At 53.1% G+C, this 17383-nt stretch overlaps 1 protein-coding gene across 1 annotated transcript; it reads left to right on the forward strand.

Moving 5' to 3' along the window:
• Positions 1-6777: 6777 nt before the first annotated feature.
• On the forward strand, positions 6778-16553 carry ARHGEF39 (Rho guanine nucleotide exchange factor 39). Its single transcript, XM_075262347.1, has 11 exons — positions 6778-6920; positions 9656-9750; positions 9976-10096; positions 11383-11501; positions 11618-11688; positions 11796-11924; positions 12330-12559; positions 12685-12770; positions 15318-15432; positions 16209-16288; positions 16437-16553. Exons 1-11 carry the CDS (start codon positions 6786-6788, stop codon positions 16504-16506), a joined length of 1251 nt encoding a protein of 416 aa, XP_075118448.1. The 5' UTR covers positions 6778-6785; the 3' UTR covers positions 16507-16553.
• Positions 16554-17383: the final 830 nt, after the last annotated feature.

Raw genomic sequence — 17383 nt, forward strand, 5'->3', positions numbered from 1 at the left:
ATTGGGATAAATATAACAGTCCGTGGAGTCTCATCTTCCTCTTATTTGGTGACTGCTATATGGGGGGGTTGGGTGGTGCGGGTGTATTGGGATAAATATAACAATCCGTGGAGTCTCATCTTCCTCTTAGTTGGTGACCGCTATATGGGGAGGTGGGGGTGGGGTGGGGCGGGTGTTTTGGGATAAATATAACAGTCCGTGGAGTCTCATCTTCCTCTTCGTTGGTGACCGCTATATGGGGAGGTGGGGGTGGGGTGGGGCGGGGCGGGTGTATTGGGATAAATATAACAGTCCATGGAGTCTCATCTTCCTCTTGTTTGGTGACAGCTGGACACGTATTGGGCAGCGATCTCCACAGTGGCCTCTTCTTCTCCCAGTAGGATGTAGAGTTTCCTCTTCTCCCAGTCTGGGATGTGGGCAGAGAGTCTTTGGTAGTAGACGGCCCTCACAGCTGAGTATTTGGTGCAGTGTAGCAGGAAGTGGGTCTGGTCTTCTAGGGCCCCCTGGTCACAGTGCTGGCACAGTCTCTTCTCCCGTGGCTTGTACGTCTGCCTGTATCGCCCCGTCTCTATCTCTAGGTTGTGGGCGCTCAGTCTGTACCGGCTCAGGGTCTGTCTGTGCTTGGGGTGGCGTATTCTCTCCAGGTAGGTGGCCATGGTGTAGTCCCTTTGTAGGGATTGGTACACATTGGTGAGTTTCTTGGAGTTATTTATTTGGTTTCTCCATTCTTCAATGTACCGCTCTCTGTTTGCCTCTGTGGTCGCCTTTATTTCGGCCTTGGTTATCATCTGTTGGTGTTTTTGGTTTGGTGGTTGGCTGCTGTTTGGTTGGTGAATGTCTGGTTTGCTCCGGTGGCTTAGCCATGCTTGGTGGTGGTAGGAGTCGCTCCCCTGGATGTGTGCCTGGAAAGCTAGCGCCCTCTTCTGTATGGTGAGCCATAGGGGGAGTCTGCCTAGCTCTGCCCTGCAGGCCATGTTGGTGGTGTTGCGATGGACATGGAGCAGGTATTTGCAGAACTCCAGGTGGAAGTTCTCTGTTGGGCTGGAATCCCACTTTGACTGGTCTGGGTAGGTGGCTGGGCCCCAAACCTCACTGCCATAGAGAAGGATCGGGGAGATGACAGCGTCAAATATCTTCATCCAGACCCTCACTGGTGGTTTGAAGTGGTACAGTTGTCTTCTGATGGCGTAGAAGGTTCTGCAGGCTTTTGCTCCTCTTCCTCCGCCTGCAGTTCTCCTCTCTCACCAGCAGGTGTCACTGTGGTTCATCTGGTCAATGGTCATGTGGTCACTGAAACAGGAAGTCGATTTGAATTAACCGCGCGGCAAATAAACAGGTGAGAAGAGAAAGACGAGGAGGAGGAGGAGGATGGGGGTTATACCTGGGGATAGAGAGGAGGAGGAGGATGGGGGTTATACCGGGGGATAGAGAGGAGGAGGAGGAGGATGGGGGTTATACCTGGGGATAGAGAGGAGGAGGAGGAGGATGGGGGTTATACCGGGGGATAGAGAGGAGGAGGAGGAGGATGGGGGTTATACCGGGGGATAGAGAGGAGGAGGAGGAGGATGGGGGTTATACCGGGGGATAGAGAGGAGGAGGAGGAGGATGGGGGTTATACCGGGGGATAGAGAGGAGGAGGAGGAGGATGGGGGTTATACCGGGGGATAGAGAGGAGGAGGAGGAGGATGGGGGTTATACCGGGGGATAGAGAGGAGGAGGAGGAGGATGGGGGTTATACCTGGGGATAGAGAGGAGGAGGAGGAGGATGGGGGTTATACCGGGGATAGAGAGGAGGAGGAGGATGGGGGTTATACCGGGGGATAGAGAGGAGGAGGAGGATGGGGGTTATACCGGGGGATAGAGAGGAGGAGGAGGAGGAGGATGGGGGTTATACCGGGGGATAGAGAGGAGGAGGAGGAGGATGGGGGTTATACCGGGGGATAGAGAGGAGGAGGAGGAGGATGGGGGTTATACCGGGGGATAGAGAGGAGGAGGATGGGGGTTATACCGGGGGATAGAGAGGAGGAGGATGGGGGTTATACCGGGGGATAGAGAGGAGGAGGAGGAGGATGGGGGTTATACCGGGGGATAGAGAGGAGGAGGAGGAGGATGGGGGGTTATACCGGGGGATAGAGAGGAGGAGGAGGAGGAGGATGGGGGTTATACCGGGGGATAGAGAGGAGGAGGAGGATGGGGGTTATACCGGGGGATAGAGAAGAGGAGGAGGAGGATGGGGGTTATACCGGGGGATAGAGAGGAGGAGGAGGAGGATGGGGGTTATACCGGGGGATAGAGAGGAGGAGGAGGAGGATGGGGGTTATACCGGGGGATAGAGAGGAGGAGGAGGAGGATGGGGGTTATACCGGGGGATAGAGAGGAGGAGGAGGAGGATGGGGGTTATACCGGGGGATAGAGAGGAGGAGGATGGGGGTTATACCGGGGGATAGAGAGGAGGAGGAGGAGGATGGGGGTTATACCGGGGGATAGAGAGGAGGAGGAGGAGGAGGATGGGGGTTATACCGGGGGATAGAGAAGAGGAGGAGGAGGAGGATGGGGGTTATACCGGGGGATAGAGAAGAGGAGGAGGAGGAGGAGGATGGGGGTTATACCGGGGGATAGAGAGGAGGAGGAGGAGGAGGATGGGGGTTATACCGGGGGATAGAGAGGAGGAGGAGGAGGATGGGGGTTATACCGGGGGATAGAGAGGAGGAGGAGGAGGATGGGGGTTATACCGGGGGATAGAGAGGAGGAGGAGGAGGAGGATGGGGGTTATACCGGGGGATAGAGAGGAGGAGGAGGAGGAGGATGGGGGTTATACCGGGGGATAGAGAGGAGGAGGAGGATGGGGGTTATACCGGGGGATAGAGAGGAGGAGGAGGAGGAGGATGGGGGTTATACCGGGGGATAGAGAGGAGGAGGAGGAGGAGGATGGGGGTTATACCGGGGGATAGAGAGGAGGAGGAGGAGGAGGATGGGGGTTATACCGGGGGATAGAGAGGAGGAGGAGGAGGAGGATGGGGGTTATACCGGGGGATAGAGAGGAGGAGGAGGAGGAGGATGGGGGTTATACCGGGGGATAGAGAGGAGGAGGAGGAGGAGGATGGGGGTTATACCGGGGGATAGAGAGGAGGAGGATGGGGGTTATACCGGGGGATAGAGAGGAGGAGGATGGGGGATAGAGAGGAGGAGGATGGGGGTTATACCGGGGGATAGAGAGGAGGAGGATGGGGGTTATACCGGGGGATAGAGAGGAGGAGGATGGGGGTTATACCGGGGGATAGAGAGGAGGAGGAGGAGGATGGGGGTTATACCGGGGGATAGAGAGGAGGAGGAGGAGGATGGGGGTTATACCGGGGGATAGAGAGGAGGAGGAGGAGGATGGGGGATAGAGAAGAGGAGGAGGAGGAGGATGGGGGATAGAGAAGAGGAGGAGGAGGATGGGGGTTATACCGGGGGATAGAGAAGAGGAGGAGGAGGATGGGGGTTATACCGGGAGATAGAGAGGAGGAGGAGGAGGAGGATGGGGGTTATACCGGGGGATAGAGAGGAGGAGGAGGAGGATGGGGGTTATACCGGGGGATAGAGAGGAGGAGGAGGAGGGTGGGGGTTATACCGGGGGATAGAGAGGAGGAGGAGGAGGATGGGGGTTATACCGGGGGATAGAGAGGAGGAGGAGGAGGATGGGGGTTATACCGGGAGATAGAGAGGAGGAGGAGGAGGAGGATGGGGGTTATACCGGGGGATAGAGAGGAGGAGGAGGGTGGGGGGTTATACCGGGGGATAGAGAGGAGGAGGAGGAGGAGGAGGATGGGGGTTATACCGGGGGATAGAGAGGAGGAGGAGGAGGAGGATGGGGGTTATACCGGGGGATAGAGAGGAGGAGGATGAGGATGGGGGTTATACCGGGAGATAGAGAGGAGGAGGAGGAGGAGGATGGGGGTTATACCGGGGGATAGAGAGGAGGAGGAGGAGGAGGATGGGGGTTATACCGGGGGATAGAGAGGAGGAGGATGAGGATGGGGGGTTATACCGGGAGATAGAGAGGAGGAGGAGGAGGAGGATGGGGGTTATACCGGGGGATAGAGAGGAGGAGGAGGAGGAGGATGGGGGTTATACCGGGGGATAGAGAGGAGGAGGAGGAGGATGGGGGTTATACCGGGGGATAGAGAGGAGGAGGAGGAGGATGGGGGTTATACCGGGGGATAGAGAGGAGGAGGAGGAGGGTGGGGGTTATACCGGGGGATAGAGAGGAGGAGGAGGAGGATGGGGGTTATACCGGGGGATAGAGAGGAGGAGGAGGAGGATGGGGGTTATACCGGGAGATAGAGAGGAGGAGGAGGAGGAGGATGGGGGTTATACCGGGGGATAGAGAGGAGGAGGAGGGTGGGGGGTTATACCGGGGGATAGAGAGGAGGAGGAGGAGGATGGGGGTTATACCGGGGGATAGAGAGGAGGAGGAGGAGGATGGGGGTTATACCGGGAGATAGAGAGGAGGAGGAGGAGGAGGATGGGGGTTATACCGGGGGATAGAGAGGAGGAGGAGGATGGGGGTTATACCGGGGGATAGAGAGGAGGAGGATGGGGGTTATACCGGGGGATAGAGAGGAGGAGGAGGAGGAGGATGGGGGTTATACCGGGGGATAGAGAGGAGGAGGAGGAGGAGGATGGGGGTTATACCGGGGGATAGAGAGGAGGAGGAGGAGGAGGATGGGGGTTATACCGGGGGATAGAGAGGAGGAGGATGGGGGTTATACCGGGGGATAGAGAGGAGGAGGAGGAGGATGGGGGTTATACCGGGGGATAGAGAGGAGGAGGAGGAGGATGGGGGTTATACCGGGGGATAGAGAGGAGGAGGAGGAGGATGGGGGGTTATACCGGGGGATAGAGAGGAGGAGGAGGAGGATGGGGGGTTATACCGGGGGATAGAGAGGAGGAGGAGGAGGAGGAGGATGGGGGTTATACCGGGGGATAGAGAGGAGGAGGAGGATGGGGGTTATACCGGGGGATAGAGAAGAGGAGGATGGGGGTTATACCGGGGGATAGAGAGGAGGAGGAGGAGGAGGATGGGGGTTATACCGGGGGATAGAGAGGAGGAGGAGGATGGGGGTTATACCGGGGGATAGAGAGGAGGAGGAGGATGGGGGTTATACCGGGGGATAGAGAGGAGGAGGAGGAGGATGGGGGTTATACCGGGGGATAGAGGCAGCCAGTGTAGTGGGTAGGGGGATAGAGAGGAGGAGGAGGAGGAGGATGGGGGTTATACCGGGGGATAGAGAGGAGGAGGAGGAGGAGGATGGGGGTTATACTGGGGGATAGAGAGGAGGAGGAGGATGGGGGTTATACCGGGGGATAGAGAGGAGGAGGAGGAGGATGGGGGTTATACCGGGGGATAGAGAAGAGGAGGAGGAGGATGGGGGTTATACCGGGGGATAGAGAAGAGGAGGAGGAGGATGGGGGTTATACCGGGGGATAGAGAAGAGGAGGAGGAGGATGGGGGTTATACCGGGGGATAGAGAAGAGGAGGAGGAGGATGGGGGTTATACCGGGGGATAGAGAGGAGGAGGAGGAGGAGGAGGATGGGGGTTATACCGGGGGATAGAGAGGAGGAGGATGAGGATGGGGGTTATACCGGGGGATAGAGAGGAGGAGGAGGAGGAGGATGGGGGTTATACCGGGGGATAGAGAGGAGGAGGATGGGGGTTATACCGGGGGATAGAGAGGAGGAGGAGGAGGGTGGGGGGTTATACCGGGGGATAGAGAGGAGGAGGAGGATGATGGGGGGGGTTATACCGGGGGATAGAGAGGAGGAGGAGGATGATGGGGGGGGGGGGGGGGGGTTATACCGGGGGATAGAGAGGAGGAGGAGGAGGATGGGGGTTATACCGGGGGATAGAGAGGAGGAGGAGGATGGGGGTTATACCGGGGGATAGAGAGGAGGAGGAGGATGGAGGTTATACCGGGGGATAGAGAGGAGGAGGAGGATGGGGGTTAAACCGGGGGATAGCGAGGAGGAGGAGGATGGGGGTTATACCGGGGGATAGAGAGGAGGAGGAGGATGGGGGTTATACCGGGGGATAGAGAGGAGGATGGGGGTTATACCGGGGGATAGAGAGGAGGATGGGGGTTATACCGGGGGATAGAGAGGAGGAGGAGGAGGATGGGGGTTATACCGGGGGATAGAGAGGAGGAGGAGGAGGATGGGGGTTATACCGGGGGATAGAGAGGAGGAGGAGGAGGATGGGGGTTATACCGGGGGATAGAGAGGAGGAGGAGGAGGATGGGGGTTATACCGGGGGATAGAGAGGAGGAGGAGGAGGAGGATGGGGGTTATACCGGGGGATAGAGAGGAGGAGGAGGAGGAGGATGGGGGTTATACCGGGGGATAGAGAGGAGGAGGAGGAGGATGGGGGTTATACCGGGGGATAGAGAGGAGGATGGGGGTTATACCGGGGGATAGAGAGGAGGATGGGGGTTATACCGGGGGATAGAGAGGAGGATGGGGGTTATACCGGGGGATAGAGAGGAGGAGGATGGGGGTTATACCGGGGGATAGAGAGGAGGAGGATGGGGGTTATACCGGGGGATAGAGAGGAGGAGGAGGAGGATGGGGGTTATACCGGGGGATAGAGAGGAGGAGGAGGATGGGGGTTATACCGGGGGATAGAGAGGAGGAGGATGGGGGTGAGAAGGGGGTGTGGCCTGTGTGGCGCTGGAGACTCCTCCCTACATAAGCCCCTCCCCCGCAGAGCCCCTGATTGCTCCTCCCTCTGTTGTCAGTCTGCTTTATGATGTGGTCGCTCAGTGCGGAGTCTCCTGTGCGGGATCAGAGACGTCGCTGGGAGCGCAAAAGAGGACGGACCGCGAGGGAACTGCTGGAGACGGAGCGCGGGTACGTGGAGGAACTGGAACTGATCACCAAGGTAACCGCCAGATATACAGGCTACTGCTCTCTGTTATCAGCCACCACCATATAATAATAATAATAATACATTTTATTTCTATAGCGCCAACATATTCCGCAGCGCTGTACAATGTGTAGGGTTCAAATACAGACAGATAGATACATTACAAAGAAAGTCATTTCACACAATGGGACTGAGGGCCCTGCTCACAAGAGCTTACAATCTATGAGGTAGAGGGGAGGACACAAGAGCTTACAGTCTATGAGGTAGAGGGGGTGACACCAGAGGTAGCAGGGGCGGCATTACTTATACAGGGGTCAGACCCTTCTGTAATAGAGGTGACTGTCATTACACAAACATAAGACTTTATGAGCCGTCACCAGTCGTGTCCTGTAACATGTGGATGGAGCTTGGACCTATAAAGTTATCCTGAGATGACATCATATCATGTGGGGTAATGTGGGGGCGGGGACAGAGGAGGGGGAAGGGTTTACGTTAGACATTGTGATCGGCCGGTCTGATAAGATGCGTCTTTAGTTTGCGTTTGAAGCTGTAGAAATTGGGAGTTACTCTAATTGTCCGGGGTAGAGCATTCCAGAGAAGTGGTGCAGCTCGGGAGAAGTCTTGTATACGAGCGGGGGAGGTTCTGATAATAGAGGATGGAAGTGTTAGGTCATTGAGTGAGCGGAGAGCGGGGGTTGGGCGGTAGACAGAGATGAGGGAGGAAATGTAGGGAGGTGCGGCATTATGGAGAGCCTTGTGGGGGAGGGGGAGAACTTTATATTTTATTCTATATTGAATAGGCAGCCAGTGTAGTGATTGGCACAGACCCGAGGCCTCGCTGTAGTGACCGGCACAGACCGGAGGCCTCGCTGTAGTGACCGGCACAGACCAGAGGCCTCGCTGTAGCGTCTAGCCTGGTAGATGAGCCGCTGCATTCAGAATAGATTGTAGAGGGGAGAGTTTAGTGAGGGGAAGACGGATTAGTAAGGAGTTACAGTAGTCAAGGCGAGAATGAATCAGAGAGACAATAAGTGTCTTTAGTGTATCTCTGGTAAGGAAAGGGCGTATTCTGGAGATGTTTTTGAGGTGGAGGTGACATGAACGTGCGAGTGATTCAATATGAGGGGTGAAGGAAAGGTCTGCGTCACACATGACCCCGAGGCAGCGGGCCTACTGCCTAGGAGTTATAGTAAGGCCTGAGACTGCAATGGATATATCAGGGACAGATCTATTAGATGGTGGAAACAGTAGTAGCTCAGTCTTAGAGAGATTTAGTGTCAGAGTGAGGACATGATATTAGAGACAGCAGAGAGACAGTCACTGGTGTTCTGTATGAGTGCAGGGGTGATGTCACGGGAAGATGTGTATAATTGGGTGTCATCAGCATAAAGATGGTACCTGAAGCCAAATCTAGCTATGGTTTGTCCAATGGGGGCTGTGTAGAGAGAAAAGAGCAGGGGGCCGAGGACCGAGCCCTGAGGAACCCCAACAGCAAGGGAAAGAGGGGAAGAAACAGAGCCCGCAAATGATACGCTGAAAGTGCGGTCTGAGAGATAAGAGGAGAACCAGGAGAGCGCAGTGTCCATGAGGCCGACTGAGCGGAGCAGAGTGAGGAGGAGATGATGGTCAAAAGCTGCAGAGAGGTCCAGAAGAATAAGAAGAGAGAAGTCGCCATTGGATTTAGCCATTAGGAGATCATTGGAGACTTTTGTGAGAGCCGTTTCAGTAGAGTGCAGAGTGCGGAAACCAGATTGTAAGGGGTCAAGCAGAGAGTTAGCGGAGAGATAGCGGATTACACGAGAATAGACCAGGCGTTCCAAGAGTTTAGAGATGAAGGGGAGGTTAGAGACAGGTCGATAGTTAGCAGCACAGGACGGGTCCAGGAAGGGTTTTATCAATAGCGGAGTTATAACAGCATGAAGGAGGATGGGAAGATTCCAGAAGAGAGAGAGAGAGAGGTTAAATATTTTAGTAAGGTAAGTAGTGACAGCAGGCGACAGAGATTGGAGAAGGTGCGAGGGGAAGGGGTCACTACTGCAGGTTGTAGGGCGAGATGAAGAAAGTAGCTGGGAGACTTCCTCTTCTGTAACAGGTTCAAAAGATGAGAATGGACAGTCTGAAGTTCGGTTGGTGAGGGGATCAGTACTATGGTAGGTGGTGGGATCAGTACTATGGTATGTGAGGGGGGGATCAGTTCTATGGTAGGTGAGGGGGGGGATCAGTATTATGGTAGGTGAGGGGGGAGATCAGTATTATGGTAGGTGAGGGAGGGATCAGTATTATGGTAGGTGAGGGGGGGATCAGTATTATGGTAGGTGAGGGGGGGATCAGTATTATGGTAGGTGAGGGGGGGATCAGTACTATGGTAGGTGAGGGGGGATCAGTACTATGGTAGGTGAGGGGATCAGTACTATGGTAGGTGAGGGGATCAATGCCACCTGGGGCTTGGGCAGTTATTTCCTCCAGAGACGTTCGGCACACCTAGAGCACCACTGAAGAAATCGTGTCTGTGGCGTGTACCAATAGACTGTATATATGGACTGTAATATCTATAGTATATTACTCTATCAGCCACCTCCATATACCAATATACTATAGCTATTACTGTCCATATATACAGTCTTACTCTCTGTTATCAGCCACCACCATATACCAATATACTATAGATATTACCGTCCATATACAGTCTCTTACTCTCTGTTATCAGCCGCCTCCTCCTCCTCTATTGCTTTCTTTGCCATCTCTTTCAGTTCTATGATGAGGTCTTCCGGGCTCGCTGCGGGAGTCTTAAGTTGGCGCAGGAAGGAATTTGTGGCACAATCCCCAGTATAGTGAAGGTGAACAGGTGAGGTTACCACGTCCCCCCGGCTGCCATCAGCTGTGATTTTGCTTCCCCCCTTTTGGTGTTGGTTGTGATTGTGCCACCCCCGGCTGGTCCCCTGGTTTTGGAGGATTTAGTGCCCAGAGGGAGAGTCTGTCACTCAGCTGTCTCTTGTGCAATAGTCATGTGGGTGGAGCTCTGTCAGCATTGCACAGTTAGAGGTGGTGACGGCCATGAGGTCTCTTTCAGGGCTCTGCTCTTGTCTCTGGAGCGGGATATGGCTCCCTCTGGCTTCCAGAATTTCTCCCAGTACTTGCATCTCTACAAGAAGCACGCCGACTGTATAGAAGCCACTCGGCACGCCGTACAGGTGAGAGCCCTGACAGCTCTGCTGTTTTATATTGTGACATCACTGTTCTCTGGTTGTGGCCTTGTCCCTCCCCATCAGTGACATCACTCTTCCTTCCCCTCCCAGTCAGTGACATCACTTTTCATGCCCCTCCCAGTCAGTGACATCACTCTTCATGCCCCTCCCAGTCTGTGACATCACTCTTCATGCCCCTCCCAGTCTGTGACATCACTCTTCATGCCCCTCCCAGTCTGTGACATCACTCTTCATGCCCCTCCCAGTCTGTGACATCACTCTTCATGCCCCTCCCAGTCTGTGACATCACTCTTCATGCCCCTCCCAGTCTGTGACATCACTCTTCATGCCCCTCCCAGTCTGTGACATCACTCTTCATGCCCCTCCCAGTCTGTGACATCACTCTTCATGCCCCTCCCAGTCTGTGACATCACTCTTCATGCCCCTCCCAGTCTGTGACATCACTCTTCATGCCCCTCCCAGTCTGTGACATCACTCTTCATGCCCCTCCCAGTCTGTGACATCACTCTTCATGCCCCTCCCAGTCTGTGACATCACTCTTCATGCCCCTCCCAGTCTGTGACATCACTCTTCATGCCCCTCCCAGTCTGTGACATCACTCTTCATGCCCCTCCCAGTCTGTGACATCACTCTTCATGCCCCTCCCAGTCTGTGACATCACTCTTCATGCCCCTCCCAGTCTGTGACATCACTCTTCATGCCCCTCCCAGTCTGTGACATCACTCTTCATGCCCCTCCCAGTCTGTGACATCACTCTTCATGCCCCTCCCAGTCTGTGACATCACTCTTCATGCCCCTCCCAGTCTGTGACATCACTCTTCATGCCCCTCCCAGTCTGTGACATCACTCTTCATGCCCCTCCCAGTCTGTGACATCACTCTTCATGCCCCTCCCAGTCTGTGACATCACTCTTCATGCCCCTCCCCGTCTGTGACATCACTCTTCATGCCCCTCCCCGTCTGTGACATCACTCTTCATGCCCCTCCCCGTCTGTGACATCACTCTTCATGCCCCTCCCCGTCTGTGACATCACTCTTCATGCCCCTCCCCGTCTGTGACATCACTCTTCATGCCCCTCCCCGTCCGTGACATCACTCTTCATGCCCCTCCCCGTCCGTGACATCACCCTTCATGCCCCTCCCCGTCCGTGACATCACCCTTCATGCCCCTTCCAGTCAGTGACATCACCCTTCATGCCCCTTCCAGTCAGTGACATCACCCTTCATGCCCCTCTCCCTGTCGCTGACCTCTTCACATCTCATCTCTTCCAGGTCCAGCGGAAGAAGAAGAAATCTTTTGCTCGATTTATGAAGCTGCAGGAATCCCGGCCAGAATTTCATGGTCAAACCCTGGAGCAACTGCTGGAGCTGCCCCTGCACCGAGTCATGAGGTAAGTGCTCCAGTAACCCAGAACCCTGGAGTTCCCCCTGCACCGAGTCATGAGGTAAGTGACAGAACACAGACGACATTTCCTATAACCCGGTTCATTGCCTCTCCTCCATTCAGATACAGACATTACCTCCTGGACCTGGTGGAGAACACATTCCCCGACACATCGGACTCCGCCCAGCTGAACGGTAAGAGCGTGATTGTTGGGCACATGACGACTGTCCAGGAGGAGGAGGAGTAGTGGTGGCAGAGCCTCTTCTCCTCACTCTAGACTGCTGACTGTCTCTTTCCGCAGGAGCGCTGCAGGCAGTGTCCTCTGTATGTGACCACCTAGAGAAGAAGCAGCAGCTGCAGGAGAACGATCGGGAGATGCAGAGGGTGCAAAAACTGCTGAAGGGCCGAAGGATTCGGATCCAGTCACCAGGTGAGGGCAGGAAGTAAGAGACTAGCAGGGCAGGGTGAGGCATCCTAAGGGGGCATTTACTTTATATCAGTGATGTGGGAGAGGGGGCTATTATAGAAGCCTCACTAAGAGTTTTATTCTTCATGTGATTGTCAGTGACTCCTCTCCCTCCCCTGCTTAGATGACTACTCTCTTCCCACTCCCCTGCTTAGATGACTCCTCTATCCCCCTCCCCTGCTTAGATGACTCCTCCCCCATCCCCTGCTTAGATAACTCCTCTCTCTCCCCTGCTTAGATGACTCCTCCCCCATCCCCTGCTTAGATGACTCCTCTCCCCCCCCCCCCCCCCTGCTTAGCTGACTCCTGCCCCTCGCTGTGGGTCACACACTGATGTTTGCCTCCTGTAATCTTGAATGTCTTTTTTAGGGAGACATTTTATCAGAGAAGGTTGGCTGTCTCTTGTCCCTTCCAGCGGTGAAGATGTTAAACATCGTATGGTCTTCCTCTTCTCTGACATCCTCCTGGTCACGGCCCCCTGTCACCCCCTGCACCCCTTCAATGCTCACAAGTTCAGCTGCCAAAACGTCTACCCCCTGAAGGAGTGCCAAGTGGAGAAAGTGCTGGGACACACAGAGAGCCGCGGAGGTCTCATCAGTGTATGTAGCGCTCCTACTACACCTTATATAGATGTAGCAGTGCTGAGGAGGTGGAGGGGTTGTCAGTGTCCGCTCCTCGGGGGCTGCAGTGTTGGTTCAGTCTCTTGTCGTCTTTCTATTCCCAGTTGTCATTCAGAAGAGAAAAGCTTCTGTTTATGTCAGATCAGCAGGAAATGAACGTCTGGTACGAAAGTCTGAACATGGCCGTGAGGTAAGTCCCTGAGACTGCAAGATCTGGAATATTGTGTAAAGGATCCTCTTCTCAGTCCTTGTTATCGGCAGTCTGTTCTCTCTTCTCAGTCCCCGTTATCGGCAGTCTGTTCTCTCTTCTTAGTCCCCGTTATCGGCAGTCTGTTCTCTCTTCTCAGTCCTTGTGATTGGCAGTCTGTTCTCTCTTCTCAGTTCCCGTTATCGGCAGTCTGTTCTCTCTTCTCAGTTCCCGTTATCGGCAGTCTGTTCTCTCTTCTCAGTTCCCGTTATCGGCAGTCTGTTCTCTCTTCTCAGTCCCCGTTATCGGCAGTCTGTTCTCTCTTCTCAGTTCCCGTTATCGGCAGTCTGTTCTCTCTTCTCAGTTCCCGTTATCGGCATTGTGTTCTCTCTTCTCAGTTCCCGTTATCGGCATTCTGTTCTCTCTTCTCAGTCCTTGTTATCGGGAGTCTGTTCTCTCTTCTCAGTCCTTGTGATTGGCAGTCTGTTCTCTCTTCTCAGTCCCCGTTATCGGCAGTCGGTTCTCTCTTCTCAGTCCCCGTTATCGGCAGTCGGTTCTCTCTTCTCAGTCCTTGTTATCGGGAGTCTGTTCTCTCTTCTCAGTCCCCGTTATCGGCAGTCTGTTCTCTCTTCTCAGTTCCCGTTATCGGCAGTCTGTTCTCTCTTCTCAGTTCCCGTTATCGGCAGTCTGTTCTCTCTTCTCAGTCCCCGTTATCGGCAGTCTGTTCTCTCTTCTCATTCCCTGTTATCGGGAGTCTGTTCTCTCTTCTCATTCTTATGGTAGAGTTGGAAGGGACCTCAAGGGCCATCGGGTCCAACCCCCTGCGAGTGCAGGTTTTCCTAAATCATCCCAGCTATATGTTTCTCCAGATTCCGCTTGAAGATTTCCATTGATGGAGCGCCCACCACCTCCCGTGGCAGCCTATTCCACTCTCTCACTCCCCTCACTGTCAGAAAGTTTTTCCTAATGTCTAATCTGTATCTCTTTCCCTTTCGTTTCATCCCATTGCTTCTTGTACTTCCTTGTGCTAATGAGAATAGGGGAGATCCCTCTGCACTGTGACTACCTTTCAGATATTTGTAGACTGCTATTAAATCTCCCCTCAGCCTTCTCTTCTGCAAACTAAACAATCCCAGTTCTTTTAGCCGCTCCTCATAGGACATGGTTTGCAGACCTTCCACCATTTTGGTTGCTCTTCTCTGGACTTGCTCCAATATATCGATGTCTTTCTTGAATTGAGGCGCCCAGAACTGTACACAGTATTCCAGGTGTGGTCTGACCAGGGAAGAGGACAGCGGAATAATGACCTCTCTTCATCTAGATTCAATGCTTGTCTTAATACATCCCAGAATTTTATTTGCCTTTTTTGCAGCAGCACCGCACTGTTGGCTCATGTTGAATTTGTGATCTACTATTATGCCCAAGTCCTTTTCCCCTATACTATCACTTAGTTCTATTCCTCCCATACTATAGATGTTTTTTACATTTCTGTTACCCAGATGTAGAACTTTGCATTTGTCCCTGTTAAATCCCATTTTGTTCTCCTCAGTCCATTGTTCCAGTGTGTCTAAGTCCTTTTGAATACACTCTCTCTCCTCTCTAGTGTTGGCTATTCCTCCTATCTTCGTATCATCTGCAAATTTTATGAGTTCCCCAATAATTCCATCGTCCAGATCATTTATAAAGATATTAAAAAGTACTGGGCCCAGAACAGAGCCCTGCGGCACCCCGCTTTTGACTTTCTTCCAGTTGGATGTGTAGCCATTTAGTATTACTCGTTGTGCCCGATCATTAAGCCAGTTGTGAATCCACCGAACTGATTTTTTGTCAAAGCCATACTTAATCATTTTTTCAATAAGAAGGTTATGTGATACTTTATCAAATGCCTTACTGAAGTCAAGATATACTATGTCCACGGCATTCCCTTGGTCCAACCATTCAGTGATTTTGTTGTAGAAGGAAATCAGGTTAGTCTGACAAGATTTATTGGTCATAAAGCCGTGCTGGCTCTGGTTAATTAATGCCTTCCCATCCAGGTACCGAAGTAAATGTTCCTTGACAATTTGCTCAAAGATTTTTCCTGCTATCGAGGTCAGACTTACCGGCCTGTAATTTCCTGGATCGTCCCTTTTCCCCTTGTTATCAGCAGTTGGTTCTCTCTTCTCAGTCCCCGTTATCGGCAGTCTGTTCTCTCTTCTCAGTCCTCTTTTTCGGCAGTCGGTTCTCTCTTCTCATTCCCTGTTATCGGCAGTCGGTTATTTCTCTCCTCCTTAGTCCTGTCTATCATATGACAGTTCTCGCTGTCTTCTCCTTGGTCACTTCTCGCTCTCTTCTCTTTGGTCACTTCTCGCTCTGTTCCCCTCGCTCTGTTCCTCTCGCTCTGTTCCCCTCGCTCTCTTCTCTTTGGTCACTCCTCGCTCTCTTCTCCTCGCTCTCTTCTCCTCGCTCTCTTCTCCTCGCTCTCTTCTCCTCGCTCTCTTCTCCTCAGTAACTTCTTATTCTCGCCTATAAAGGTAAATCAGTCGTATTGAATCAGATTTGGTTCTGCAGGAAACTTCATTTAGAGAAAGACAGACACACTAGGACGGAAGGTCCAGAGCGACACCAGCGACTGATGTCTGAGTTACAGAACGTTCCTGAATCAAGAGCTCCAAAGAGACACCATGTAAGAGATGTGTAACCATACAGCAGAGAAGGGGAGGAGAGCGTGAAAATGATGGAAGGAGAGAGGAGGAAAGTGTGAGGATGATGGAAGGAGAGAGGAGGAAAGTGTGAGGATGATGGAGGGAGAGAGGAGGAAAGTGTGAGGATGATGGAGGGAGAGAGGAGGAAAGTGTGAGGATGATGGAGGGAGAGAGGAGGAAAGTGTGAGGATGATGGAGGGAGAGAGGAGGAAAGTGTGAGGATGATGGAGGGAGAGAGGAGGAAAGTGTGAGGATGATGGAGGGAGAGAGGAGGAAAGTGTGAGGATGATGGAGGGAGAGAGGAGGAAAGTGTGAGGATGATGGAGGGAGAGAGGAGGAAAGTGTGAGGATGATGGAGGGAGAGAGGAGGAAAGTGTGAGGATGATGGAGGGAGAGAGGAGGAAAGTGTGAGGATGATGGAGGGAGAGAGGAGGAAAGTGTGAGGATGATGGAGGGAGAGAGGAGGAAAGTGTGAGGATGATGGAGGGAGAGAGGAGGAAAGTGTGAGGATGATGGAGGGAGAGAGGAGGAAAGTGTGAGGATGATGGAGGGAGAGAGGAGGAAAGTGTGAGGATGATGGAGGAAAGTGTGGAGCTGGAGGAAGAAAGAACCAAGACGAGGAGGAGGAGGAGAGTGTGAAGGTGATAGAAGTAGAGAGGATCAGGAGATGATGGCGGTAGAGAACAGTGGGCATAGAGATGATGGTGTCACTACAGGCTGTGACGTTATGTCAGGACCTGCCATCTTGTTCCTCCAGGTGGACTCTACAATAGATGTTATGAGCCCCTCAGTTCCACGAGAAGATCCCGCATGTAAACGTCTGAGAACATCGGAGCGGTGCGTAGTGTCCCCTTACCCCTCCTTGTGCCTTTGTTACTCGTGATCCACATGGGGCAGTTGTGATTAATGGGGCAAAGTGTTTAAAGGGCAACTCCAGAGGTTTCCCCGCTGTAATGTCAGATGACCTGTTATTTCTCTTTGTCAGACCTGAAGAAGGACGTTCCCAGCCGGCAGTGCCTGAGGAGGGATCGGGCTGGAAGTGTGTGATCCTGTGAATGATCCCCAGGTGTGAGATCCGCTGTTGATCCCATTCACAGCTTATGACCCCTACTTATATAGGGGGCAGGAGGGGATTGTAAGATCCAGAAATCACCCGGGCTCCCTCCTTATTGTTTTAGATATTCTGGGTTGTCGAAGTGTCCTCAGAGAGGAGGAGCCCTGTGGACTGTTTATTCTGTTACCTATTTCAATAAATGTTCTATTGTGTGATCTCTGTCTCCACGTATTCTGTTCTCATTTCTATTATTTTCATTGTACACCAAAGAACCTTAAAAAAAAAAAATTGCAAATAATAGCAATAAATAAGGGTAATGTTGCGGTTCTGGGGGTTGTGGTGTCAAAAAAAACCCTCCTTGATATAGTTGCAAAGATAGTGGCCCCGGATCTGCAGGCGGCTAGTAAAGGCCCCGTGTGGCCGCTGCTATGGTTATGTGAGCACACCACGGGAGCTGCACCGGCCTCCTGAGTCTCAGTATATATTTAGAGGACCTTTCATGTGTTTGGAGACGTGCGGTATTTATACAGTGCACTGTCAGTCGCCTTTCTGACAGTGGAGGGATGGCGGTGCTGTTAGTTTCTGCATCGGTAGCTCCAGCACCTGGGTGTAACCCGGGAAAAATATTAACTTTCTAGTAATGCTTAATTCTGCAAATATTTGAGAACTTGAAAGTTACATTTAAAGGTAAATAAGAAGAGCCAGGGCCACACGTGGGCTCAGCCCTCCCGTTATCTGATAACTCATAACAGGGCAAAACAGAGGCACTTCTCGAGCGAGCCATGGTGGGCATTGTCAGGCTGCTCAACATACTTGACATGTGAAGCTCCTCCCAGGATTGGGCCTAAAAATCAGGACAAATGATGGGAGAGCGACAA

The sequence above is a fragment of the Leptodactylus fuscus genome, chromosome 1, assembly GCF_031893055.1.
Source record: "Leptodactylus fuscus isolate aLepFus1 chromosome 1, aLepFus1.hap2, whole genome shotgun sequence".
Taxonomy (NCBI): Eukaryota; Metazoa; Chordata; class Amphibia; order Anura; family Leptodactylidae; genus Leptodactylus; species Leptodactylus fuscus.